We start from the raw sequence: 27,925 nt of genomic DNA, 5'->3' as shown, positions 1-27,925 counted from the left end.
CACCCCCGCCCCCATTATCCGATCAAAATTCGAGGCCCACCGTGGGTAGATTCCAGTTAATTCATCCCATGAGGACGATTTCCTCAAATAATAAGTAAGGAACAGAAAAGACTGATTTCTCCCTAGACTCGATGCCAATCCCATCTACCTGACCGTAAGGTCCGTGAGCGCCGGGACCGAATCCGTGTATCTTGCCGTTGTTCTAGCCCCAGCGGGCGACACAAGGCCTAGCTCCTAGGAAGCTTCTGACCAGCTCCGCAGAGCGTGAATGTCTTCTTTGTGCTTCCTTCCTAGGTACAGCAAGGCGTCCTCACCGGAGGCTCTGCTCAATGACCCGATCTTAGCCTCAGTTATAAAACGAGGCCATTCTCCTTGGGTACGTAGGACCAAACTTGGTAAAAGACTCTGGGTCAGAAGCGCACACCTGCCGGCCTCGTCCGGGCCCCCCCCCCCCCCCCCCCCCCCGCCCCTTTGTCTTGGATCCGCCTGCGCCCGCAGGAACAAAAACTGGCTTTGTGTCACTGAGGGGAAAGCCTTCTGAGAAAGGCTAAACAACATTAACCTTTTCCCCTCCGTTGCGTTCAACACACTGGCTGACTGTGACCCTGGGGGACTCAGGGAGAAATTAGTTTGAAATTCAGGCCAAAAAAAAAAAAAAAAAGGTGCTTTCATATCTTCAAAATCCCAAGGACCTGCGCATTGCCTCCCCCAAGAAGCAACTCAAAAATGCCCAGGCTGCGCTGCAGGCCGCGCCGGACGCCCCTTCGTCCTTGCTGGTTGGCCGCTCTCCGGGCGCTCCGGGCGGCTGGGGGTGCTGGGAGCAGCCGACTTCCACCCGCATCTCCAAACGCCCAGGGCTGGCACTTGAGAGACACGGAATTTTGTCCATTTTGTCTCTGTGCCAACCCAGCTCCCCTAGGAGTCTCAAGGCCACGCCGACCTGAAAAGAGATCCTCTTTGCTTCTCTGCATTCTCCGAAGATGACCAGAAATAATCATAAAAAAACGAACAAAGGGATTACAAATTAATCTGCCCTCGCTGTCTCCTCTGACTGTGAAGACAGAATTACAAAACCCAGGATTTGCAAGAGACCTCGATTCCTCATTAATCTCCACTATCGTTTCTATCGTGGCTTTTTTTTTTTTTTAAGCTCCTTTCTTAGGCAGGGAACGAGGGGGAGCTATGTTCTTTCTTCCCTCAACAGTAACTGAAAAATATGTCCTTAACATTTCAGAAAGCAGATCGTCCATGTGCTATAGTATAACCACTAAAGCGTGGAGGTGAAATGGCACGAGTGTCCTTTACGTCACCATCTGTTGAAATTAATGAATTTAAGCGTGGATAACCTAAACCTGAGGTTTCTTTGAAAGGCAGGAGTCTGATAGTCTAGGAAATTTCCAGGGCCTAAGAAGAATCTCCAGTTTCTTGACATTACACTTGCTATTGTGGAGCACATTTTGACTGTTTGGAAACGGGCAATGGGTAGCTTCTAAGCTGCGTTTCCCATGTACCTCTGGCCATCTGGAGCGGGGTCTGCAGAGAGAGCAGGTCCTGGCATTTTCTTGCCAGGCTCACGCCATGGGTCAGTGCTACAGTGTAATCAGAAAAGCAATGGGGGCTCTTCTCCTCCTCTTCCTGGAAGTGTCTGTAAACCCTATTTGGGGTGAGGCTGTGCCAGGACCATATCTATTCCAGGAGCCGAGGATGCATGCTGACACTGAGAGAGCAGGCTCCGTGAACTGGGGTGGACGGAAGCGCTCATCCGAGCTGCCGTTTACGTGGAGCCTGCACACAGTGCACACAGTGCACGGTAGCTGCTTGTCTCCACGATGCCCACGGTGGCTCCCGGTTCTGCTCCTCCCTGGCTAAGTACCTGCCCGTGTTCCTCAAACTCACGCTTGGCAGAAAGTCGAGGATGGGGCTTCAAAAGGCAAAAGCGTTAAGAGAGCATCCAGGCAGGGGCCCATCTCTGCCAGGTCCCACTCTTACCTGGGTATGGCACTCTTCCTTTGGTGACCAGCTCTGTGAGTAAGATTCCGAAAGACCACACGTCAGACTTGATCGTGAACCTCCCGTACAGGGCTGCCTCGGGGGCCGTCCACTTAATGGGGAACTTTGCACCTGCAGAAAGAACACATGGGTTACTCGACTGGCGACTGGCGGGGAGGATGGCGCCCGGTATGGGGTTGGGGGTGATGGTGGGAAGTGCTAGGAAGCCACTTCCACAGGAGCAAGCCCGTAGAGGGGGATGGGAAGGCAGTGAGCAAGAGCGACCTACAACAGAGCAGCTGGTCCTGGCTCTGGGACCTCCAGCAAGCTAGTCTAATTTTAATTTTCCCATTAAAAGATTGGACTGAAAAGCCCCTTAAAAAGCTCTGGCTTCTAGAACTTGAATCTCTGACCACACCGAATGTCATGGGTTTGGTCTGGATGTAGGGCTGACTTGTGACTTAGGAAACTAATTTTATACACGTTTTTTCCTTTGCTTTGAAATGATGTCGCATTTTATTTTTTTTTAAAGATTTTATGTATCGGGCATCCCCGGTGGCGCAGCGGTTTAGGGCCACCTGCAGCCCAGGGTGTGATCCTGGAGACCCTGGATCGAGTCCCACGTCGGGCTCCCCGCATGAAGCCTGCTTCTCCCTCTGCCTGTGTCTTGGCCTCACATTCTCTCTCTGTGTCTCTCTATGAGTAAATAAATAAAATCTTAAAAAAAAAAAAGGTTTTATTTATTTATTCAAGAGAGACACAGAGAGAGAGGCAGAGACATAGGAAGAGAGAGAAGCAGGTTCTCCACAGGGAGCCCGACGTGAGACTCGATCCTGGGATCACAACCTGGGCCGAAGGCAGGCGCTCCACCGCTGAGCCACCCAGGTGTCCCATGATGTTGTATTTTAATTAATGCATAAAGTATCAAATCATAACACTACTCTCACGGATTCCTTGGCACAGGAGACCATGGTGTGCTCTTATGAGGTGCATAAAAACCAAATCAGACCACCATGCTTCTCCCAAGGCGAAGACAATTTGCTGCAGCCCATGTATTTTGTTGCAATGGGCTCTATTTCCACAAGGCCTTCCATACGCACGGCAGAGAAATGATTTTGCCTCTGGCTCCTTCCCTCCACCTCTCCCCCCATCGCTGATAGTGGCCCTCTTTACTCCCGGGGTAGTTTTTTTCTTTTATACTCTAGGATTCCTCGCTTCCCTCCCTACCTTTCTCCTACTGGCCGGCCGGGAGGGTGCTGTTCAATGTTTGTTCTTAAAGAGCAATCTTGCCTCAATGACTGTCTTACGAGTCTGATTTCTCAAGACCAAGCGACAAATTCATGCCCCAGTCAGTAGAACCTTTTCTTTGAAAATTTCTCGGATCAAAAAAAAAAAAAAAAAAAAGAAATTTCTCGGATCATTTGGAGAATCCTCTCTCCAATCCAAAAGGAAGGGCGGCGTCCACCCTGCTCTAAGGCTAGATGTGTGTACGGGGAATTAAAATTGATTCGGCAAAAAAAATAAATAAATAAAATAAAATTGATTCGGCAGCCTGTGCTCTCACATATCAAGCTCAGCAATTATAAAGCAGTTCCAGATATTTCACTGAACAAACCAGAAGAAAAACACAGGGAGTTTTTATTACCGATGGAAACACGATTGTATGTTGAAAGCATGTTAATTTTCCTTAGGAGCTCCTTAAAAAAAAAGGAAAAAATCATACAAAGGCTGATAGAATCAGAAATTTTCATGGTATCTTCTACGAAAAGTCACAATACGCAAAAGTGGCAAATAATTAAAATCCTTAAATTAGCATGGTTTTAATAACAAGAGCTATGATAAATTACAGCAATTAGATTTTTGTTTTAAACACAGTACATGATAACGTCTTTAGCAAATCTACCCTGGCATTTTGTGGCGATGTAATTTTCCTCTCCATCTCTTTTATGCCAGTGTGAAATGAAATTTAAAAAATCCTACTATTTCATTATGTGGCATCTCACATTTACGCTGGAGCGGAGAAGTTATTCTATAGTTTTCCTTTTATGCACTGAGTTATTTTTAATTAGCTGTGTTTCTCAAGCATAATTATTTCTATCTTTTCTTACGTGCTGCATGATTCCACACAGGCCTGGTATTCTCCGAACAGTCGTTTTGTTTTTAAAGTTTTCTTTCAAAGCGTTCTGCTGTGTGAGAACCTACCCTCGAGCATTCTGTTCACGCAGCTTTGGACTCTGAGCCGCGGGGATTAATGTGATAGATTTTCTTCAGTGTCGAGAACAGACTCTGCCCTGGACCAGACCTCAGCTGGAGTTCTCTTATTTCAGAGAATTAAAGGTATATTAAATTCATTCCTATTTAAACTATCTCTTGAGCCAAATGGCTTGGAAATCCATGTCCATCTCGAAAGCAAAAAGAACTTTTTTTTTTTTTCCCTCCCCCGTGCCGACACAAAGCCTGTAAGTAAAATGACAAGCGAAAGGAGCTTTTCTTCCCTCCTCGGAATCATTCAACGTTTGTGAAGGTGTGTGTGCGTGCGTGTGTTGCTGAAAGTAAACCGTTCAAGATTTGGATAAAGTCATTTTGGATTTTCTGAGAGGAGATCTCACAATTTGAGGGTTAATAAAAGCTGAAACAAACGTCAATATATCAACCCGTTGTGCTAGTCGGGCTTTACTGTTTTTTTTTTTTTTTCATTACGTCATCTACAACAAGAATTAGAAGAATATGTAAACCTTCAACAGATCAATTCAAACAAAGGCTGCAAGGGATCTCTGATAGGAAACCGTTGGTGGATATGTGCTCTGAGACTTATTAGCGGGAGCTCCCGTAGACAAATTTATTTTGTGTTAGTTTTCTTTCTAAGATAAGCAATATATTTACACCCAGTACACATTTTGGAAGAAAAAAGAAAATAAAGACTGTCTTTGCCCAATTTCTCCTACTTCTTCTCAGTCTTAAAATAGCAGCCACTGTTGACAGAAGCAGCTTCCCTAAAGATACCTCATATTTTCCTCCTGAAGGCAGGAGAAGGTTAATAAACGAGGGCAGCGATAGTCTGTTGATCGTTAACTATAGTTTCAACAAGAGAACTGATGGGTGTCCGCTCTTTTACTCATCTCATTACCTCTACTTGCCCTTGCCTTGGTTTCCCACCTCCCGGGGCGGCGGGGTGGGGGTGGGGGGTGGACAGCTGCACAGATGCAGCTCCAGACGGTTTGTGGCAGGTGGTGGGTGTGTGTATGTGTGTCTGTCTGTCTGTCCAGGGCCAGGCAGGTTGCACACTGCAAACCCCAGGCTCTGAGAACAGGGTCCCCAGCGCTGGCTGGAGAACTACCTACACAATCCGTGGGTGGCCCTGCTGGGGGCCGCGGTGGGCTCTCGCCTCAGGTGGAGTCAAGAAAGCTCAGAAACCTGGAAGGAGGATCTCCTGGGTGTAAATACTCTCTTTCCCTTGAAAATAAAGTTCTGTCCCTCCGTATATATATAAAAATAGATATATTTTTGAAGACATCATGACAGGCAGTCAAGTCAGGATCAAAGCTGTCTTCTAAGCAGGATGGTTTTGTAGAAAAAAGGAGGCGGTGTCCAGAGGCCTGCACTACAATGGACTTGGGCTCTGGTATGTCACCAGCTGACTCGCTCTCCTTGAAATTCTCCCCTTTGGGAGGAGGATTCAGATGCCCACGCAATGTCCTCCCCTTTGCATTTTGTCGCAGGAAAGGTAGCAGACTCCGCAGGTAGGATAATCTGTGTCACGGGTGTCACGGGCCCTGGAGGACACGGTGACGCTCAGCCAACTTGTTCACTGTTTAGATGAACCCGAAAGGTAAAGGAGTTATCGTCACCCTATAGCTTTTATTTCTGACTGAATTACTTTAACACATTTACGATTCTTCGAGGCCGCTAGACAAAGGCTGTCCATAATATGTGTGTATTTAACGCGTGGACTTGAAACGTCTTTTCCACGGAGTGTTTTCCAGGCGGGGCCTAGGGCGTTGTGCCTCCCAGGGTGAAGCCCTTGCTGAAAGCCTGACTTGGTGCTGTCACCGAGGCCCGCGTCATGGAGCCACAGCATCCGGGCTTCTGCCGTTGACCTTCCTGTAATCATAGCGAGGGCCAGTGAGCCTTAGGCCAAGCCACTTTCCGTGGTGCGTAAACACGCCAGTGTTTTAAATAATAGTCTGTCACCGACACCTCAATCCTGTTTCTCCAGATCCTGTGGGGGTATGAACTGAGTGATCATAAACGCTGTGCACTGACGGGGATTGTGCTCCGTCTCTTGGCTTCGACCCCTCTCCTGACTCCCGCGGCACCTGCCCCGGATCATCCGATGGGCCCTCCCTCCTGGATCCCTGACCTGTAAAATGGATTCTCTCCTCCGTGTCTCCACGGGGAGGCCTCAGAGGGCCTCTCAAATATAACAGCCAAAATTTACCTTCTCCAGAATTCTGCTTCTCTTTCACGGTTTGCTGCCTAGCAAACCGCCCGGCTGATGAGACCAGAATGCCAAGAGCCCTCCTTCCCTCCTTCCCTGGAGCTGCGTCTACCTGCCCATCACCCGGCCTCCCGGGGCAGCGCAGGGCCTGCGCGGGGAAGGAGCTCAGGACATCCGCCCCGTGTCCTTTGCAGGTCCTGCTGCTTTGTCACTCTCGGCGCTGCGGCCACCTCACTCCTGGGAAGGTGTCTGGGTGTCCGGGCGTCCTCGCCACCCTCGCGCTAGCCCTTCCTCACTCTCTGTAGTCTGCCTGCGCTCCCGGCAAGGGCCCTGGGGCCGGGCCCACGTGCACAGGCTGGTCCTGCCTCTTCTCGTTGTCCTGGGCCTGCCCCCCCCCCCCCCCCCAGCCTCTCCACTGCCCTCCTCTGAAGGTTGCTACCTGCGGCAGGGCCACCGGGCAGGCTGCTCCCTTTGCTGAGGCGCCCACCCATGGCTAACTCCTGCTCCTCCGCTCTCAGCCCAAGTGTTATTTGCACAGGGAGCCTTTGCTTGACACACGGAGGCAGGGGAGGGGGGGTGCCCGAGCACCGTGCCCCCTCCCCTTCGAGAGCCTCGTTCTGGACGGCCACCGTGTCTCCGGTGCTGAGACCAGTGCCTGGTACGGAAGAAATGAGATAAAGGTGTGTTGAATGACTGAGTGACTGGGCAGCTGATTAGCCCTCCAGGCTTCCTTTCTGGGCCGAATCACCATGGCTCCTTATGAGGCTTATTATTAGTTCCCTGCTCTTCGGCAGGGCCCCTCTTTGTCCTCGGTGACCGGTGTCATCGTCCGTCACCATCTGGAAGCCCTTATCAGGATCTAACAACCACCGACTGCAGTGGAAAAGCATCTGTCACACACTAATGACACTTAGAAACCCCTGGAAACTCCTGTGCTTTTCGGGCCAAAGTGTGCAGTGAATCTGTCCGAGGTGGAAGGAGCACACCCCCCCCCCCCCCACTTTGCTCTGTGAGGAGCGGGACGCCTAGATCGCTGGAGTTGCAGCTGGGGACAGGGGCGGTCAGCAGTAAGTCTGGGTGGGCCAGAGGCCTTGGGGGGGGGGGGTTCACAGCAAAAGAAAGTGGAAATAGAATGAGACCAAGCAGGTAACTGGATGCCAATCATGCACACTCACGGGCCCTGGTCCTTCTCAGGTGGAATGAGGTGAACAGTCACCCAGGCTTTCGGTAAGAGAAAGGAGAGGGCTGTGGGTTTATGCAGGCATCAGTTTGGTCACAGAACGACATCAACCCCCACTGCTGCTGGCTGCTTTTGCTCACTCTCGTTTCCCGCCATAAGTCTTTCTGAGCTTTCCCCGCGTGCCTGGCACTGTACCTGGTGCTAGGAGCACAGCGGTGAACTCAATCCCTGGCTCCCACGGGGCGTGCCGCTTAGTCTGGGAAGGAGATATACTAACTGAGTGGCCGTGATACGGGTCAGACAGTGACAAATGCCATGAAGAATAATAAAATGGGCCACAAGGACAGGTTTTATGGGGCTTTCGCCAGCCCCGCTAAAGCCTTTGGCTCCCGTCCTGTGATGGGAAGCCACTGGGGCTTGGGAGCAGAATATGATGACATCCCACCCCATTCATTCTCCTTGTCTTTCAAAAGTGGAGGATAATATGTCACTACCTTGAGAACAGTTTGGGATGAGAAAGAGTGCAAAGCATTTTGACTTTTCAACACTCTCGGGAAGCATCACGACACCTTCAAGGCCCATGGGTGAAGGAGCATTAGCGTCGGGTGGGCCGGCCTTCTATCGTCACTTCCGATGTCATGTTCGTTTAAAGAGTGGCTCTAGACACATCTGCACTATTTTAGCACACTTCTCATGGTTGAATGATACTAATGATCTCAGCCACAAAGGAGTGAAACTTAGCGTACTCAGGCGCTTTGCAAAGCTCAGACATCTTCGGGAGGAATGAATTAATCATCTCTGAGTCCAAGCCTCCTCGTGTCTCTGAGTGAGGCTCCTCCCTCTCCGTTCATTCCCTGGGGTGGGGGGACCACACCCTGTCTCTGGCTCCCCCCGGCCCCCCCCCACCCCGGCCCACCACCTCTGGGCTGGAAACACCACACAGACCCTGTTTGTCATCAGATGTCCCAGTTCTTGATTTGCAAACGTCAAAGGGACACAGCCTCTGGGGATCCCCACCTGTCTCTCGATTGTGGCAACTAGGCGTCTAAATGCATTATTTTACCAAATCATCTTACTATGAAGACGACATTTTATCATAAAAGAGATTCCTGTATAAGGCAGAAAATTTTACTAAACGACTGATCTGACTTAAGTTTCTTCTCATTTTAATATTTTAGGATGCGAGTGGAGTGCCTTTTTAATTAAAAAAAAATTTTTTTTATGCTATCCCTTTCCCGGGGGTCAGATCATCATTCTGCTGGGGTTCAAAGTGAAAAGCCTGAAAGCCAGCTGGAACTTCTCCTTTTCTTGCAACCTCAGAGCTGATCTATCACCAAGGTTTCTTTCTTTTCCTTTTTTTTTTTTTTAAATAATCTCTATGCCCAAAGTGGGGTTCGAGCTCATGACCTTGAGATCAAGAGTCATATGCTTTACTGACTGAGCCAGCCAGGCCCCCAGTATCACCAAGGCTCCCTCTTTCCCTCTGTAACAGGCCTCCCACATCTGCCCTTTCTTTTTTTTTTAAGATTTTTTTTATTTATTTATTTATTTATTTATTTATTTATTTATTTATTTATTCATAAGAGAGAGAGAGAGAGGCAGAGACACAGGCAGAGGGAGAAGCAGGCTCCATGCAGGGAGCCCAATGCAGGACTCAATTCTGCGACCACAGATTCACGACTCGAGCCAAAGGCAGATGCTCGACCACTGAGCCACCCAGGCACCCCACATTTGCCATTTCTGGTTTAAGCTCTTTGCTGAAACTTGTTTTGGGGCCTTGTCCCTCTGGTCAGCCTTCCCGTCACAGTTCATGGATCGTGCCCTGCCTTTGGCTCATTGTCCTTCCAATGAGTCACTTAAACCTCAGCCTCATGATACTCCCCTTACCCACCACAGAGCGGGTCCCCCACGGCATTAAGGCAAAATCCCCCACCTGGTTTTCACACCCACGTACCTATCCAACTTGAGCTCTTGCAACCCCAAACACAACTTCTCTTCTGGTTTGCTTTCCCAGAATCTGTACCCTGCACTTGGCATAATCGTGCCTGCTGCTTGTTAGCTTGTTCTAAATGTCTTCTTCTCTTCCACTTGCTAAGCTGAAACATACTCCTCTCCCTTCCCACCTTCCTCATGAAGTCATCTGTGATTACTCCAGCTTTCATCGATCTCTCCAACGCACTTGGAGCCAACGTTATAAATAACCGTCGAATGCTTGACAGTAGTAGCCACAACAACAGCTAAACATGCACTGAGTGCTTGCTAAGTGTCAGGCATCAGGCTAAGTGCTTTACACGCAGGAGGTAGATGCCAGTAATAGTCCTGTTCTCCAGATGAGAAAACTGAACACGGGGAGGTAAAGTGATATGCCAAAGACCGTGTGGAAACGGCGGAGCTGGATTTGAACCAAGGGAGTCTGGTTCCAGAGTCCAAGTCCTTGAACACGATACCCCATGCTGCAATGCCCATGTCCCCAACATGTCCTTCTGCTAGTTCTGCATGTGTTATTTTTTTGTCTCCTTAAGTAGAATGCAAATCCTTTGAGGTTGGAGACCATGTTTAATACTTCCATTCCTTGACAGTACCTCGCCTACAGCTGCTAAAAGAGCAACTGCTCAACTAATCTTTAACGGACTAAAGGCAATTTATTCCAGCAATTTATCCAAAGAAATTCCCTTCTTTTATGCATGTTTAATCAAACCAAAAAAAAGAAAAGAGCAAATACACGGCAGTGTAACAACTAGTGATTGTTTTCACCCCTAGTGTTACAGGAATAAAGGCATCCTTACCCTACTGTAGGATGGTCTGACCAAATGCTCTTGATTTTTAAGTGAAAGCAGGAAGGCCAGTTAAATTCATTAAGTCAGGATGGCTCATCCCAACCCCCAGGATCCAGTCCGGTTAATGAAGGTTCTCTATCCCTAGTGGCCAGGCAGGCTGTTTTCTTCGCCTCAAACAGAAGCGGTTCTTACTTGATTTGGTTACTTCCTATATTTCAGGCATCTTCATGCATTAAGATGATGGCAGTGGCCCTGGAATATTCAAATGAAAATGGCAGAGACTTCCACTCCCAAGTCTACCTCCTGCACTTAGTGCATGTAAGTTGGCCAGGAATCAGGGAGAAAGTGCTCTTAAGTGAGAGTGCAAAGGGGTGCACCCCATGGGCTGTGCTGGGATCGAGGGGCCATTTGTGGAAGGCCCAGGATGGCTATTTATGAAGGGAGCTTTGGAGTCAGTAGATCTGGGCTTGCACGTCCCATTTGCTGGGTGACCACTTAAAACTGCCCCCAGTCTCAGTCTCTGTGTCTGTAAATCGGGATGATGATAACCTCATGAGGTTGTGGTGAGAATTATAAATAATGTAAGGGGCTCAGCACAGCCTCTGGCACACTGTAACAGCTGAATAAATGCCAATTATTATTCTATTTGTTTTTTGTTTTTTTTTTTAAGATTTTATATGTTTATTCATGAGAGACACAGAGAGAAGGGTAGGGAGAGACATAGGCAGAGGGAGATGCAGACTCCATGAATGGAGCCTGATGGGGGACTTGATCTCGGGACTGTGGGATCATGCCCTGAGCCAAAGGCAGATAGATGCTCAACCACTGAGCCACCCAGGCGTCCCTATTATTCTATTTGGACGGTAATGCAAAGGCACTGAGTTGCATCTGGTTAGCTGAAGCTCTTCAAACTTTAAGAGAGGGAAAGAGGATAAAGAAAACCCAATGCACTCATCAATCACTGAGAACTTACTGAGCATCCAGGGAGAGCCCGGCACAGGCGGAGGGCCTCCTGAGAAGACCAAACATGGTCTTGCCTCCTGCCATGTGCCGTTGTAGGCAGCTGGGGAGACAGAGTTCACAGGCAGACCCAACAGACAGCTGAATAGGTTGGGACACTGGTTTTAGGAAAAAAGAGGGCTCAGGAGAGAGGGAAAGAGGAAATGCACAGGGAACGGGGGCTCTGGATAGAGGTGGCCGCACTGAAATGCTGCAATGTGACCCGTGGTTCTCCCTGGGAGAGGCTCAGCTCGGGAGCCAGGACAGGCCGAGGGTGGGGGGGCCATTCACATTATTGGCTCTTGGTGGCCAGTTGGGCTGTCAAACCTTACTTCCTCTGCTGGTGACCAGGCCAATTCCACAGCCCTGTCTCAGAAAACATCCCCTCCGGCTACAGAAACTGGGCCAAGGTGGAGAAGGCAAAGCCAGTATGGAATAAAAGCAGCCAAGTCCTTCCAACAGAGACTCCAGTGGTGCCCCAAGAGCATTTTCAAGGGGGAAAGGCATTAGCGTCAACAACAGACACTGTTTTTCTGAACCAAAGATCCATCCAGGGTCCCCTTTAATTAGGAAGCCACAGACTCTGCAAATTATTACATCCAGAATTAAATAATGTGCAGGACGTCAACTTTAAAGTCACCCTGCGGAATAAAGGAGAAGAAATCACAAACTGTGCCAGCAACAGGAAGCTGATTATGTTGGCGGGGAGGGGTGACACGTCAGGACGAGGACGGGATATCCTGCAGGAGAGGTGAAATCAAAGCTGACCTGACCTGGAGCTCTGCGGTTGTTCAAACAAAACAATGATTTCAAACCCAATAAAACCAGGCAGAGCAAAATTCCGATTTTTCACACGAGGCCAAAGGAATGACTTTCAAGTTCCCCAAATGTGTCTGGAGCAATACAACTGTGTGTTTTCCAGTTATCTCTGGTGACGCATTGTGTTGAACTTTCTACTTGAGGTTCATAAGATTTCAGCACCGTGTTTTAAAAGTAAAAGTAGGGGAGAGGTGAACGGTACAGTGAATTCACATGATGTCCCATCTGAAATGCACAATGGTGAGCAGGGAATCTGAGAAGGAAGGAAGGAAGGAGGTAAGCAGTAGAGGAGGGAGGAGCGCGGTCCCATCAGGGATGTGGGTGGAGGAAGACCAAGCCCAGCCAGAGAAGACAAGAGCCAGGGGCCAGAGGCAGGGCCAGGACACGTCCTACAGACAAGGGCTGATTAGCTGGGCCACGGATCCGAGGTCTGGTGCGGCTAAATGCACGGAAGGGATGTTCAGGCTGAGAGGGTGAGGAGAGTCTCAAGGGAAGCCCAGAATGGAGGCCCAGACAGGGAAGGGGGGGTGCAAGGTCCAGGTCCATCAGTGGGTATCAAAAACCTACACAGGACAACTGAAGGAGGGAGACCCAGCCCGCGGGGAGAGGGGGATGCGGCTGCAGCCAGGGCTCTGCTCCTGGCACCCTGGAGTTGAGGAGGGGCAGGCAGGGACATTTCTTCTGCGACCTGGGGGATCGCCAGCAGGTGAGGGGAGGGTGCTCTGGCTGCCCGTTTCCCCACCACTCTCTTCCCGGTGGTGACCAGTGGCAACCCGCGATAACGGTCCCTGGCAGCGCAAAAGAACGGGATGCATTGGCAGCTCCTGAAACCATGGGTATTTGGTCCCCGTACTTTCCGGAAGGAAATCTAAGACTCCTCCTCGAGAGGACTCTGCTTGAAGCACAGACTGCATTAGGACGGGGGTGGGGTGGGGTGGATTGAAGTGATTCTCTCAGGCAGAGGTGAGGAAAGGAGGGAGGAACCCTGCAGGCTATTCCAGAACACCAAAGCTCTGAACAATTGCAGCGATCCTCCCAGCTTTCCAAGAGCCAGACAGAGAAGTGAAATCAGAATAACGATCCTGATTCACGGTCCCGGGTCGGAGGGACACCTACCTCCGTGGGCTTTTGTCCAGAGTAAAAGACAAGAACGCTGGTGTAGGGTTTTGCAGCCACGGGCACGCTGCTGCTCAGGGTGGTGAGAACTCAGACCTCAGTAATAAACGCGTGTCTGGGAGGCAGCTCAACACAGAAATTATTCCAGGAATCCGGCCACCCCCAGGAGGGGCAGTCTGACATCAGGCCACGAAGCATGCGAGGCAGCGGGGACAAGCGCCGGGGCTTGGGGAACAGCTGGTGGTCATATTGAGGGTTTGGCTGCAGTGAGGAAGAAATCAAAGCAAGAGAGGATGTGCGGAAGACAATAGGCACTTTGGGGTTGCTTTTCCGGACTGCCCCCACACAGCGCCGGGGCCTCTGGGGAGCCCAGCACCATGCGGCTGTGCGCCTCCCTCCAGCTGGAAGACATGGAGGCCTCGAAGCGTGGGGCAGTTTTCATCTGCACTGCCTGTCCCTGATTATCCAGATGATGCAAATGAAGGAGTTCCTCCTGCCAGCAAGGCAAGACGAGGAAGCCAAGTGACATTTTTGATGTTTGATGGCAGTCTGCAGTTCCTATTTACACACTTTAAAATCACAGAGGGTGACCATCTGCTTCCTCCTTGCTGATTGCTAAGAAACGCGGGATGCACAGACCAAGGACATGCTCTTGACCATTCAGAAACCACCGCCAAATTGCTCTGCCCGAGACAGCACAAAGGAGAAAGACACCCACCCGGCGTGTAACACGTGACTGGCCGGTGCAGATAAAGAGGAAAGAGATTCAGAGGAGCGGAGCGGGCTGTCAGCGACCGGGGCTCGCCGCGGTCCCATCTGTCTCCCCGGGGCCGTCAGGCGGTGGAAGGACCCAGGCCGTCGCCCGCCTGCGGGTTTCATCTTAAAAGAGAGTCTGGGGTGGCCGAGGGTGGGTTAAAGTCCCTTTCTTTTCATTGTGATCTTTGGCTTTCCGCGCGTCCTCTCTGGGAGCGGGATGGATGGTGTGCACAATTCGTGCTCCTTCCCGGGGGCACAATCGGGGTGGCCCCCGCGGCTCCGGGTGGCTCAGCAGGCAGGAGGCTCCCGGGCTCTCAGCAGGCGGCCCCCCCCCCCCCCCCCCCCCCCCCCCCCCGGGCCACGGCACCCCCTGGGGCTCTGGGAGGGGGTCAGTGCAAACAAACACGCTTCCTGCTCAGTCCTTAAAACAATGGGTGCTTTGGGAAGGGTTTGCTTTTCGTCAAAGGGTGGTTTGCTTCTCCAGTAGGGGGAGAATTAGATTAAATCCAATGATGAAAAAAACGGGTCCCCGGCCGCCTCCCCGTGGCTGACATTTGCCGTTCGGGTCACGGCGCGCTGTGTGGGAATGGCAATGGCAGTGCTGCTGCTGACAGAGAACAAGAACCCATGTGCCGCCCACGGGGGCGGGGGCGGGGGGGGGGCGGGCATCTCCTGGCGAGATCAGCCTTGATGTGCCACCGGATTACAGAGGCCTCGGACGAGGCTGATTAATAATTCTGCAGGAGCCCTTGAGCTGGGAGGCTGGTGTTCGGAGGCTGATAATCCCCAGTCATTGTAACACAAAGGGAGGACAGAAATTGAATTCACAGTTCTGAATCGTGAGATTCAAAATTCGAAAGAAAACCGGGATCCGCTTCTTCCTGGCTGTGTTTGTCAACCTAGCTGCCTCCTTGTTTGTGTTAAATGGCTACTGTGCTTTTTGAATCCAAAATCTGATTATATTTAATTAGTACAGGCATCTGGGATTTCTAATACACAAAGAGTTATTAAAGTAACAAATCTTTCTAAAATATGTTCACCATGAAAGAATGTGTTAATTTATGCAGTAACAATTTTTTAACATGAAATAATTAACATGAAAACTGCAACGATTATGAATTCTTCGCAGTCTAATTTATATGTGAATTTTCCTCCAGATAATAATCTATTCAACTTAAATCTGCGATACTGGGAGCATTTGAACAGACGCATTTTTCTTCCTCTATTTAACACACAAACCTAAACTCACGGCAGGTCCCCCCCGCAAGCAGGTCTTATTATACAAAGTCACAGGAGCCCCGGTTTCTATCTACATTCCAAAGATCCAGAGATTAAATTGCTTTGACATTCGCTTCCCGACAGTGATCCTTAAAAAAAAACAACAACAAAAAAAAAACAACAAAAAAAACAAAACAAAAAAACCAACACACAGAGCAATTCTATGTTCCTGTCTTTGTGATGATTCAAATCAGCAGTGGAGAGAGTTAAGTAGGCAGGTGACCTGGCTGGAAAGACGAGAGGGTGTGTGCTCTGCAGGAAGGCAGGCGTGTGTAGGGTGTGCTTGTGTGTGTGTGTGGGGGGGGATGGAGGGGAGGGCCGGAGTGAGATACACACAAACAGCTACTATCACCCCACTGGATCAGTAGTAGTGACGTCACTATTACTACTAACAACTGTACAACTATCAGCTCAGCGTCTGCTCTGTGCTGAGCGCTTTACGGATATTCCCAGTCCTGTGATGGAGACCAGGTGGGGATGGAGACCCAGGGAGGTTGGGTAACTTGTCCAAAATTTACAGCTACTTCGCAATGATGCTAAGATTTACACTAAGATCATTTGATTTCATAAGTCGTGCTCTTAACCCATTCAGTCCCTCTCATCTTTGGGAGCATGTGTGTGCATGTGTGTGTGTGTGTGTGTGTGTGTGTGTGTGTGTGAGAAGGAAAGCGGGGTCGGGCTATCCAGAAAGACATAAAGCAAGGAGCTGCCAGGAGCACAGGAAGGAGTGAAAACCCCGAGAGCTTCTTCCCTGATCCTCACAACCGCCTGCAAGGTGGCCAACACCGGCCCTGGTTCTCCAGGGAGGAGAAAAAAGCTGAAGCTCCCTGAAGCTCGAGCTTATGCAAAGTCCACGAACAAACGAACAAACGAGCAGGAAATGCAGAGTCGGGATCTGCACCCAGACCACCCAACTCCAAGGCTCCTGCACTTCCCATTACCCCAAGACAACCTTGCTGTTGCGTGCAGGGAGCGCTGGCCTAGGACACCGTCCTCTCTGGAGGGTCTTGCGGTCACCAGGGTGTCCGATGCCCACAGGGAGAGCTGTGCCCGCTGCCCAGAGGGCAGGGGAGCAGGTCTGGGAGGAGTGTGCAGAGGGGACAGTGAGTTTGGCTATTTTCGCTGCTGTAAGCAGGTATCTATTAAGTACCTATGCTCAGTGCTGATCTTCAGGCCGAATTACCTCTATGGAGGAGCGGTGAGACTGGGCCCGCAGACACATGGGAGGATTGCTCCGACAGCGCTCGTGCATTTATGTGTGTGCTCACGCACACGCAGGCACAACCATCAGAGCCGCTGCTGGAGCCTCTGGTTTGCAGTTATGCTCGGGCTGGCGGGGGATGGGGGGGACCTCGGGGCATGTAGGTAATACGTGGTGACGGCCCAGGCACAGCTGGCTGTAAAATTAAAGAACTAATTTTTTTTTTTTTTTGTCTTAAAAGATTGATTCTTCTTTCCTGATTACTAGTAGTCTTTTTCTTAACTTCTTTTTTAAGGTAAGAAAGAAAGAGACTTTTCAAGGATAATGTACATCAGACACAAGAAGTTTGGGTCATAAGGATGGTTTTTACATTCCACCGCCCTTGAAGAGCTTTCATAGACAGCCTGAGGAGTCCTGCGCTAATTACATGAGGTAGCTATTTTCACTTTTCCATTTCACAAAGGTCAAGTGATTTGTAAGTGAGTTTGTTCAAACCCAGGCCTTGTAACCTCTAGTCCTGGCTTCTTCGAAGTGTCCCACCAGCAGGTAACACAGCAACCTTGTATTACACCTCTAAAGGCATGTCCACAAAGTCTGCAGGGCAGTATCTATAAATGCAAACTAGGCTTGCCCAAGGACTAATGGTTCTTTTTATGTTTTATTTTTTTTATTATTATTTTTTTTAATCTTTTTTTTTTTTTTAAGATTTTATTTATTTATTCATGATAGTCACAGAGAGAGAGAGAGAGGCAGAGACACAGGCAGAGGGAGAAGCAGGCTCCATGCACCAGGAGCCTGATGTGGGATTCGATCCCGGGTCTCCAGGATCGCGCCCTGGGCCAAAGGCAGGCGCCAAACCGCTGCGCCACCCAGGGATCCCTCTTTTTATGTTTTAAAGATTGATTGATTGATTTTTAAGGATTTATTTATCTATTTATTATAGAGATAGACACAGAGAGAGAGAGGCAGAGACACAGGAGGAGGGAGAAGCAGGCTCCCTGCAGGGAGCCCGATGTGGGACTTGATCCCGGGACTCCAGGATCGCGCCCTGGGCCAAAGGCAAGCGCTAAACCGCTGAGCCACCCAGGGATCCCCCTGAAGATTTATTTATTTATTTGAGATATATATATAGAGAGAGTGCATGAGCAGAAGGGGCGGAGGGAGAGAGAAAGAATCTCAAGTAGACTCCGTGCTGAGCACAGAGCCTGATGTGGGGCTCGATGTCATGACCCGGAGACCATGACCTGAGCCAAAATCAAGAAGTGGATGCCAAACCGACTGTGTTACCCAGGCGCCCCGACAGTTCTATTCCTGGGACCTAACCACGAGACAGAGGGACCTTTGTCCTCCGCCACGGCAGCCTAGTCCATAATGACCCCAAATCAGAAATACCAGTAGAACAGATAAACTGATACAATTTGTAGGGTGGAATACGGCTCAGCAAGAGAAGGGAAAGAGCTGATGCACGCAGCAGCAGGGATGAGCCCTGCAGACGTAAGAAGGTGGGAAAGAAGCTGGACACAGGGGAGCAATGCTACATGGCTCATTTAGACAAGGTGCCACCACCAGCAGAAGGAATCTCTGGGCGCAGGTAGGAACAGTGGCTACCCAGGCAGGCGGCTGTGGTTGGAAGGGGGCCGAGCGGGGTCCTGGGGTGCTGGCGGTGTGGCCTGTGTCTTCATCCATGGGTGGTTTCAGGGGCGGACACGTGTGTAAGAACTTACTGGGTTGTACACTTTGCCGTTACTCATTTTGTCGTCCGTATGTTATGGCTCAATAAAAATAAATAAGTGTCGACAAAAGCAGGCCGTTCTTCTACACAATCCAAGTCGACCCGAACGTGTTAGGTTTAGATCGGGCCTAGTCAGCACTGAGCTTCCTGAAAGCTCAAGAAGAGAATGGGGTCGATCAAGAACTCTTCCTGCCTGTCTGCGTGAGCTCTGAAGGAGCTGCTGGGTGGAGGGGAACTGCACCGGTTAGAAAGCAAGGCTCGGTGACAGCCGCCCACGCTGGTGGTTATGGGAGGAGGTGATGCTGCAGTAGGGACACGGCTGAGATTGGACCTCAGGTGACCCTGCAGGTAGGGGGAGAGGCCAGCGGGAGCCTGGGGGAGGGGATGGAGGAGGGGGTAGAGGCCAGTGGGAGCCTGGGGGGATGGGGGGTGGGGGGTAGAGGCCAGCGGGAGCCTGGGGGAGGGGATGGAGGACGGGGAGAGGCCAGTGGGAGCCTGGGGGCATAGGGGGTAGGGGGAGAGGCCAGCGGGAGCCTGGGGGGGGATGGAGGTGGGGGGAGAGGCCAGCAGGAGCCTGGGGGAGGGGATGGAGGTGGGGGAAGAGGCCAGTGGGAGCCTGGGGGGGATGGGGGGTGGGGGAGAGGCCAGTGGGAGCTTGGGGGAGGGGATGGAGGAGGGGGAGAGGCCAGTGGGAGCCTGGGGGGATGGGGGGTGGGGAGAGAGGCCAGTGGGAGCCTGGGGGAGGGGATGGAGGAGGGGGAGAGGCCAGTGGGAGCCTGGGGGGATGGGGGTGGGGAGAGAGGCCAGTGGGAGCCTGGGGGAGGGGATGGAGGAGGGGGAGAGGCCAGTGGGAGCCTGGGGGCATGGGGGGTGGGGAGTGGGGAGAGAGGCCAGCGGGAGTCTGGGGGGGATGGGGGGTGGGGGGAGAGGCGCTGGGAGGTGAGGACCCAGGGCAGGGGGATGGGGCAGCAGTGAGGGATTGGACACTGCCTGGGGATCCACCACCACAACCACCTCCAGCTCCGCAAACCCAGAACCAAACTCCTCCTCTTTCTCTGAAAAATGAGCCCCTCTCTCCGACTCCGACTCCCTTATTTCTGTCGCTGGCGATTCCAGTCTCCTATAACCTGCATCTGGCTACGCGGGAACTGCCCTCGCCTCTCCCTGTCCTCCACAGCGTTGGAGCCTCTCCAGGGCGTCTACAGCCCACTCTTGCCCGGGTGGGCTCCCCAAGGGCTGTCACCACGTACGAGGCACAATGACAAGGGTTATGTATTCACCGCCTGCCATGTTCCGGGCCCTGTGCTGAGACTTTACATTGCTTTTAGCTGTCTTGGCAAAAATTAAAGCACGAAGCAGGTAAAATATATTTCCACTTTACAGGGAAGCAAACTGAGATGCAGAGAAGTGAAATAACTTGGCCGAGGCGATGGTTTTATGTGGCTTCAGCGCCGGACCTGTGTGTCCCTCTGCTCTCCTGCAGGATGCACCCCCACCCCCACCCCTGCCCCCGGGGTGCGTCCTGCTTCCTTAGAGCAGTAGCTCCCAGCAAAATCCCTCTCCCAGACGAGGCATTCACGGAGTTAATGGTGGCGTTACTTAGAGACTCTGATTGCACAGAATTTAGCAACGAGTTTATGACCAAAGACGACCTGCTGTGATGGAGGGAGCCGTGCGGGTAACAGAGCAGCGCCAAGTGATCTCTGGTCGCCTCTAGAAGGCTGTTGGTAGAGGACCACCCTCACCGGCTCTGACCCTGGCGCTGACCTCCTCCCTGACGGGGGCTTCTGCTCACAGTCCAGGGGGGCGGGGGGCGGTAGGGGGAGAGCAACGCAGGGAGGGCTGCTGGACGCGTGTCCAAATCCAATTCTGTGCCCTGGGGAATGTCACTGCATCTACCCAGGGCCGGGGGATGGTGACAGACGCTTCGGTGCGCCCCTAGCTGGGAAACCCTCAACCGTGCGGAGAAACCACTGCCGCTCAGAGTCCCCAAATACCTGTGTTCGGCGCTTGCTTCTGAACTCTGCCCTCACTTCCATAATCAGGATCTCCCCTGGCCGTGGCCTGGGGGTAACATAAAACCCGGCTTGTAAATACTACCAGGCTCGCGGGCCAGCTGTCTGGAGGAGCCGATGAGTCTCCAGCAGAAACCTCAGCGTGCAGCGCATGACAGCTACACGCCGGCCCCTTCGGCCTCTTGCAGAGGCCGGGGCGGGCCAGGCCCTGGGGGAGCAGGCCCAGAGCTCCAAGATGCAGCTCTTTCAAGCTCCCTCACACTTGCACATGAGAGGCTCCCCCTTAAAAACACTTTCCCACACAATAAAGGGGAAAAGGGACTTATGACTGTTAGTTTTTGTTTTTGTTTTTTAAATCACTGTCTGGCTGAGCGGCAGTGGGCACAGCTGAAGAGAGGGGAAGCAATGCTGCCGGCCACACCTGGAGACTCCGATCTTGCCTCTGCCCTTTGACTAGCTGCCTGCCTTTGTGCAAGGTGCTCAACCCGAGTCTCTTTCTCTCGCTTCCCTCCCGACTCTTCACATTTAGGCTCCCGGGCCCGGCCCTCCATAGGGTCCCCTGTAGATGCCCCGGCTCCTTCCTCTCCCTCTGCTGCAGGCGACCATTGCTTCTATTCTCCTCGCAGATCCTGGAGCCCCACAGCCTTTGCTTATCCCCGAGTGCAGTTCTCCACCTCATTTCCTTCTCCTTATTTGTCTCTTTCCGGTGTTTGGCATGGACGGGAGGACATTTGTGAAAGGGAAGAGAGAGGGAGTGGGCGGGACGCTCTATTTGGAAGTTAAGCAAAGGAAATACGGTACGAAGGGTATGAGTGGATTCTTCAGAAGGCGTCGGGGGCAGCATCCGGGAACGTGATGGTGGGGGTGCGGAAGCCAGCAGAAGGGTGATCAGGACAGCCGACCGTGGAGGAGGGTGGGATTGCATGGCCAGGGCCGAGGGTGGCCGCGTGCACGCTGTCCCTCGGGCGCCAGTCACCCAGGGCCACAGCCCGACGACCCCACTCCGTGGACTAACCTTCGAAGCCCTGTCCATGGCACCCTTCCCAACGTCCTTGGTTTCTGCCCTGCAACTTCTAACTTATGGGTGGTTCAAGGCAAGAATTTGTAGCCACACACTCTGTGGAGTCCAAAGTGTGGGAGAGGGGAGAGGCACACCCTGGACCGCCCCACCCGGCACCCGGACTCTACTCACTCCCGCGAGCACACTTACACGACCGACTGCCGAGACCGACTCCCATCTCGCCCCTTCCTGAATTAAATATTCATGTCTCCAAACCTTCACCTGCTCCCCACGCGGCCCCCCAGCTTCTGGGTCTGTGAGTTGGGACCTGATGGGTTTGCTGCAGGGCAAACTGTCTCATTTAGGGCCAGGTCTCAGACCCAGGGACGCTGCAGACCCTTGACTCAAAATCACGGCCACATTTCTGTCCGGATGACCAGTGCCAATCACAGCTGCCCGTGTGCTTTTGATTAGGGACAGGGCCTGCCATCTGGCCGCGCAGTAGTGTGTGTGTGCATGTGTATGTGCGTGCGCACGCGCATGGGCACGCTCGCGGTGTGGGCATTTGGCTCCAGCACAAGAGCTGCCACGTGTTGGGGAAATTCAAACAGCCAAGCTGTCTGACCGACGTGAGAGTGAGCATTTGGACGGTATCTGCACCAACCAGGGTCTTCGTTTAAGCGCTTTCCTCCTCGCTTGAGGCTGCCGAGAATAAGGAGGGGAGAACTGACACGGAATGAAAGAATTTAAAAAGAAAGAAAGGACGGGAGTCCCAGGGTGGCCGTTCTGAAATCCAGTAGGAAGCACTGCCCTGCCATACATTCCAGTCCCGCTTCGCCTTGCTCCGAAGGCCTAGGCTTGGTGAAAAACAACAGCCACGCAGCCTCCCCGCTCCCTTCAGATGCCAGCGTTACCTTCTACGCGACAGGCCTACGCTCCGCTGCGAACGGCACTCCTAATTCCACACACGTACCTTGCTCACCGCGGTGTGCACATCCGGGAAGGAGGAAAACAGCCCTGGGAATTCCCTCCCTGGCATCGGGTGCTCTAAAAGTAGCCGAAAAGCTCCCCACCGGAGCGGCTGCGGGCCTGGGGTGTGTTTAATCTAGAGTCTGATTTCTACAAATCTTTGGGGGAGGGAGAGCGGAGGGAGATGATTTAGAGGGGTGGGGTGCTCAGCTGACACGGTTATTTCCCATCCTTCCTCTAGATCCCTCTTCTGCTTGTCTCCTGGTTCTCAACCCAGCTGGGCTCCTCAGTGGGCTCCTCTGACCCCTGGATTCCCCCCCGGGTTTGGCGGCAAATCTGGAGGAGCCCCAAGGGCAGGCTCAGGTACGAAATCGCCCGATCCAAGCCTGGCCTTTCTCTGCAACGTGGCCTCTCGTTCTTAGCCCTGGTGCCTGCTCCGTGCCCACTGCCCTTCTGGCCTCAGTCGGTGACGGCTGTCACCCTTGAGCTCCGGGACATCACAGCATGCCTTGTTGGTTTCCCTAACCCTGCCCATGCCTTTATAAAGAACTCCTTTATTAAATTCTCCAATGAGCATGTTTCTGTCCTCTGCTGAGACTTGGATGGAACGACAAGCTATGATTTGATGTATCTCTTGGCTTTCCACAGCCCTCTTTCCCCAAAGGCAAAGCGTCCGAGGCTTGGACGCTGTGCGGGGGCCAGCCTGAGCCAGGAAGACCACATCAGTGGACGCTCAGTCACCAGAAGGCAACATGCTGTCCATCCATTGAACCCACTATAGTCTCCCACCTGTAGAGCTATCGGATCCCTGACAGAGCAAGAAGAAACACCTCAGCTGGAGGACGCCATTCCAAATATTTTTCTGGAGGTAGGGAAGGGAAGGAGAGAGGAAGGATGGTGCCGCAAGCGACTGTTGTCTCGGATGTGATCACGAGCCATCCCATATAAATGCCCACCTTGTCTTGCTGTGTACTCATTGTCTTCGATCAACCTCGCCAATCCAAAGTCAGCAATCTTGCATATTAGTCCGTTCCCCACTAGGATGTTTGCTGACCGCAGGTCCCTGTGGATGTAATTCATGCGCTCGATGTAAGCCATTCCCGCGGCAACCTGTAGGAACGGAGGAACAGGACGCACGTCACACCACGACTCCACGGGCTCACACGGCCTTACGCCTGAGGCGGGCGTCAGAGGACCACGCAGCCTACCTGTGCTGCCATATCCACGAGGTTTGGTAATTTCAGAGCTCTTCCTTCCCCGTCTTTTAAGAAATCGAGTAAACTTCCTGTGGACAAAACATAAAACCATTTCAATTTACTCTGGAAGATAAAAATGCCTGACAAAGGGCTGCATTTGGTTTTCTTATTAGAAATAATGAGGTGATTGAATAGATGATGCCGTTGATGAAGAAAAAAGAGATTCATACAAAAAAAAAAAAGGAGGGTAGAAAAAACTCTTGTTTGAGAGGCAGCGGTTTTATCTTTCAGATTTCAGATTTCAGCACAGACAATGGTGACTTCATTTCTAAGAACAAAAGTTTGGGGATGCCTGGGTTGTTCAGTGGTGGAGCATCTGCCTTTGGCTCAGGGTGTGATCCCGGGATCCTGGGATCGAGTCACGCATCAGGTCCCTGCAGGGAGCCTGCTTCTCCCTCTGCCTGTGTCTCTGCCTCTCTCTCTGTGTCTCTCGTGAATAAATAAATAAAATCTTAAAAAAAAAAAAGAACAACAAAAGTTTGAAAAAAGCATAATGCGTGGGATATGATTCCCTTTATGTCACAAAGAAGGGCACGTGGGGACATGTGGGGATACGTGGGGAGCTGCACCACTTTGCTTCATCCCCAGCAGCCCCCACCGACATGGGGAAGACGCTGCCCGCCAAGTGGTTCCCAAAGTGTGGTTCTGGGACCAGCAGGGATTGCATCCCTCGGGGAATCTGTTAGAAACTCTCAGGTTGTGTGCCAGAATCAGAATCAGAAACTCAGGAGGCGGGGCCTGGAAACGTGCAGTGTGAGAAGCCTGCTGGGTGATCTTGATACATAGCAAAGTTTGAGAAGCACTGGCCTAGCTTATTTACAGATTTTTAAATCAAGGAAAGAATATCTGAGGAATATAGAGTGGGGCAGGTAGCTCCCCTCGTTGGATCATGGCCAGCCAGGCCTTCCGGATATTTGACGCCTCAGAGCCACCGTGACAGCACGGCCTAAGTTGCTTAGGACCAACACCAGGGCTCGAACAATCCTGCGCAGAGGCCGGAGGCTTGTGATGGTCACTGGTGATTGCTTGCATGCTTTAATCACAAAGTTATTGACCAAATAACCCTGGAGACAAAAGACAAGCAATCTGCCAGGAAAAAACATTTTTTCCGAATATATTTAAAAACAAAGTACATGGAAAGGAAAAAATTACACTGGGGTCCTCTGTTGTATGATGCATTCATTGCCTTTTAAGGTTGTTTCTTGTTTGGTTCGTCTATTTTTCCGAAACAAAGTGATCTTTGGCCTTATCCCTGGCAATACTGCTTTTGATTAGAAAGACAGAGAGAGAATGAGAATAAAATGCGCTCTCTAGGCCGCTTGGGTGCTGCAGTTGATTGAACGCCTGGCTCTTGGTTTCGGCTCAGGTCATGATCTCCGGGTCGTGAGATCGAGCCCTGCATCAGGCTCTGCACTCAGCAGGGAGTCTGCTTGAGACTCTCTCTCCTTCTCCTTCTGCCCCTCCCGGTTGTATTCTCTTTCTCTCTAATAAATAAATAAATCTTAAAAAAAAAGTGCTCTTTAAAAGCATGTCTTTCTTCATCTGATATTTAAGAGAGTTGGAAAAACAAAGGTGCTGAGAAGATGGAGACAAAATGAACCCAGAGACCTGTGTCTGATATGAACCCTTCAGCCCTGAAAAAGGAAATTTAGCACAAGGCATGCCATCCGAAATGACAGCAAATGATCACAGCCCTCGCCACCACCCTTGACATTAAAAATGAATGCTTTCGTTACGGAGAGGAGCTGAGACTCCTGACATGTGCAGCGTGTAAAAGGTGCTGTGTTTCATAAGGACCTAGGGGTGGGAGCACACTCAAGGTCATGGTCTGTTTTAAAACTGTTTTCATTAATGAGCAATTTGTGCGTCCTGACGGGAATGCTTGACTCATGCAGAAAGCAGGGAAAAAGCAAGCAGGCACCTCCATTTCCCTCCCCAAAACAACCCCTGTGGGTCAACTGTGAGAGGGATCCCAACCTTTATTCATGTACTCGGTGACAATGTAGATTGGCTCCTCGGACACCACCGCGTAGAGCTGGACCAACTTGTCGTGTTTCAACTTCTTCATGATCTGTGCCTCCTCCAGGAAGGACTCAGGGGACATTGTGCCTGGTTTAAGAGTCTTTATGGCTACTTTTGTGTTCCCATTCCAGGTACCTGCACACATCCCACAATACTGAGTCAAATCAAAGCTCCTCTTTTGAAGGAAACAACAACAAAAAAGCTTTTCAATCAATAGCTCCTTACATAAAGTTAGAGTTTAACTTAAAAACTTTTTTTTCCTTTTTTTTTTATAACTTAAAAACTTAATCTCTCTCTTTTTTTTTTTTTTTTTTTGTTGAATGAGGACAATCAAATGTAAGGACTCTGTCAAATATTTTCAACAGGAAAAATGCGTTTACCTATGGCCGTATTACTTTTTTCTGATTTCGATATTATGCGACTTTCCTTTTCTGGGGCTCACTCATGTGATTACAAATTGTTACCAAAAGCTCTGGACACTTCTTTACAAGGATGAAAGCCCAAAGGTCATTAGAACAGGCCTGGCCATCCCATAGCTATCCCTTCAGCAGTAGAGTGAGCATGGAAGAAGCCATTTTATGAAGAGTGCCATTAAAAAAAAACACATGGCAACACACTGAGGATGTCTGGAAATTTCCTCTAGACTTTCAACTGTCTGCAGTGGATGGGCTACTTGACCGAGTCCTTGAACAGCTGATACATAGGTAAGATTACAAGTATGCTATTGAGCTTTGGCAAGAAGCTCACAGCCTACTTGTCCCATACTTCAACCAGGTAAGGAAAGTTCCTCATGTTAACTGATGGTCAGCCACAAGAACAATAGCTTCTATCAGTTAGAGTGAAAAAATTAAACAGCAGCTAAGAGGGAACAGAAGTATTTAGGCATAACATGTTAAAATCAAGTAGATACAGAGACAGGCCTGGTTTATGATCACAGGTTGCCTCATCTATAAAATATAGGAACGGAACTGGATTATCTTTTGAATCTCTTTCAGCTCCAGAATTAAAAAAAAAAAATCTAGGTTCAATGTGTATTCCATTATTAGTCTTATAACTATGAATTAAAACTCTAAGGGAGGGGCACCTGGGTGGTTCAGTGGTTAAGCATCTGCCTTTGGCTCCGGTCCTGGGATCGAGTCTCAGATCAGGCTCCCCACAGGGAGCCTGTTTCTCCCTGTGCCTTTCTCTCTGTGTCTCATGAATAAATAAATAAAATCTTTAAAAAAATCTGCTGAGTTAGATTATGCCTTTACTATTTGTAAAGAAAACTGGTTTAAATGAAGATTAATTTTTATATTTAATATAACTGATTTTAGAATTAAAAAATTCTGTAACCCTTGGGTACTCTGTTCAAGGCATGGTTCATATAATGACGACATGCAACCTAGAAAAATCTGAGTTAGGAAAGAGCAGTGGCTTATAGAAGAGTTCATTCAAATTATAAAATATCTGACTGCTACATATAAGTGGAGAAGGTGACAATCTGTAAGTGGTCTTTGCTATTTGAGCGCTGTCAGCATCCCAAAATTTTAAATAGAGATTTTTTTCTTCTTCTCTGGTAACAACCCAGTTAGTCTCACTGGCATTCCACCATAACATGGTGTTTTATGTTCAGTAGGAAACAAATTCTTAATAGTACGGCATAATGACTTCAAGTTGATAATTATGCATTTTGAAAATAAATCTTCGTGGAATGTCCAATTCTTCCTGACTGCATAAATGAATTAAAATCTTGGCACCCGCAACTTCAGTTATAAATTGAGCGGATGAAGGAGAGGAAGGCCATATACAGATATTCATATATACTTATTATATAGTAGCTTATACACACATATATGTGCATGTCTGCGTGTCTGTCTCTAACCTTACTGCTCTATCTACAGCTACGTAATACTTATTCCTTGCCAGGTTCTGTTCCAAGTGCTTTCCCTGTGCTAAATCTTTTAATGTTGACCACCCCTAAACACTTAGAGCTACACATAGCAACAGGTACCTATCTTTATTGTTTTTAATTGAATCTAAGAAAGGAAGAAGGCGGATTCCATAAGCACCAACATCTGTCTCACTGACGGAGAGATGTGTTTGGGTGGGGCCAAATTCAAGGATTTTCTCTAAGCCAAGCTGCCATGGACCAAAGGCTGTTATAAAAGAAGTGGGACGGGCCCAGGGCATTCAGCCTTATCAACGACACGACAACCAAATTAAGAGAGGTCTGAGTGGTCTACTGAGCATCCACTACGTGCAGGGGTTCTGGGTATATTGTCCATGTCATCCTCAATCCTGTGAAGTAGATATCATTCCAATTTTACAGATGAGGGAACTAAGGCTCAAAGACATTAACTTAGCCCCTTGCCCATGGTTAATCAGCTAGGAAAGGT

At 50.3% G+C, this 27,925-nt stretch overlaps 1 protein-coding gene and 1 long non-coding RNA gene across 6 annotated transcripts in view; one reads left to right on the top strand and one right to left on the bottom strand.

Annotated features, from left to right (window-relative positions):
- Positions 1–27,925, bottom strand: part of FYN (FYN proto-oncogene, Src family tyrosine kinase) — a 211,415-nt gene that overhangs the window by 9,700 nt on the left and 173,790 nt on the right. For all 4 annotated transcript variants that reach the window (XM_077902737.1, XM_077902734.1, XM_077902735.1 and 1 more), the window contains 4 exons: positions 25,503–25,682; positions 23,478–23,554; positions 23,226–23,379; positions 1,990–2,121 (listed from right to left, as the gene is read on the bottom strand). In XM_077902737.1, coding sequence (XP_077758863.1) covers positions 1,990–2,121; positions 23,226–23,379; positions 23,478–23,554; positions 25,503–25,682 — 543 coding nt within the window. The remainder of the gene's footprint in view (positions 1–1,989; positions 2,122–23,225; positions 23,380–23,477; positions 23,555–25,502; positions 25,683–27,925) is intronic.
- Positions 12,264–24,019, top strand: LOC144316971 (uncharacterized). Of its 2 annotated transcripts, XR_013382801.1 has the most exons (4): positions 12,264–12,478; positions 16,849–16,985; positions 22,511–22,632; positions 22,918–24,019. It is a non-coding gene; the product is annotated as an uncharacterized LOC144316971 (long non-coding RNA). The 2 variants fall into 2 exon arrangements; XR_013382802.1 differs by lacking the exon at positions 16,849–16,985 and having other exon boundaries at positions 12,276–12,478.

This window comes from Canis aureus, chromosome 7 (genome assembly GCF_053574225.1).
Source record: "Canis aureus isolate CA01 chromosome 7, VMU_Caureus_v.1.0, whole genome shotgun sequence".
In the NCBI taxonomy this organism is placed as follows: domain Eukaryota; kingdom Metazoa; phylum Chordata; class Mammalia; order Carnivora; family Canidae; genus Canis; species Canis aureus.
The sequence above is the reverse complement of the archived record's forward strand: the minus strand, read 5'-3'. Positions and strand labels throughout refer to the sequence as shown.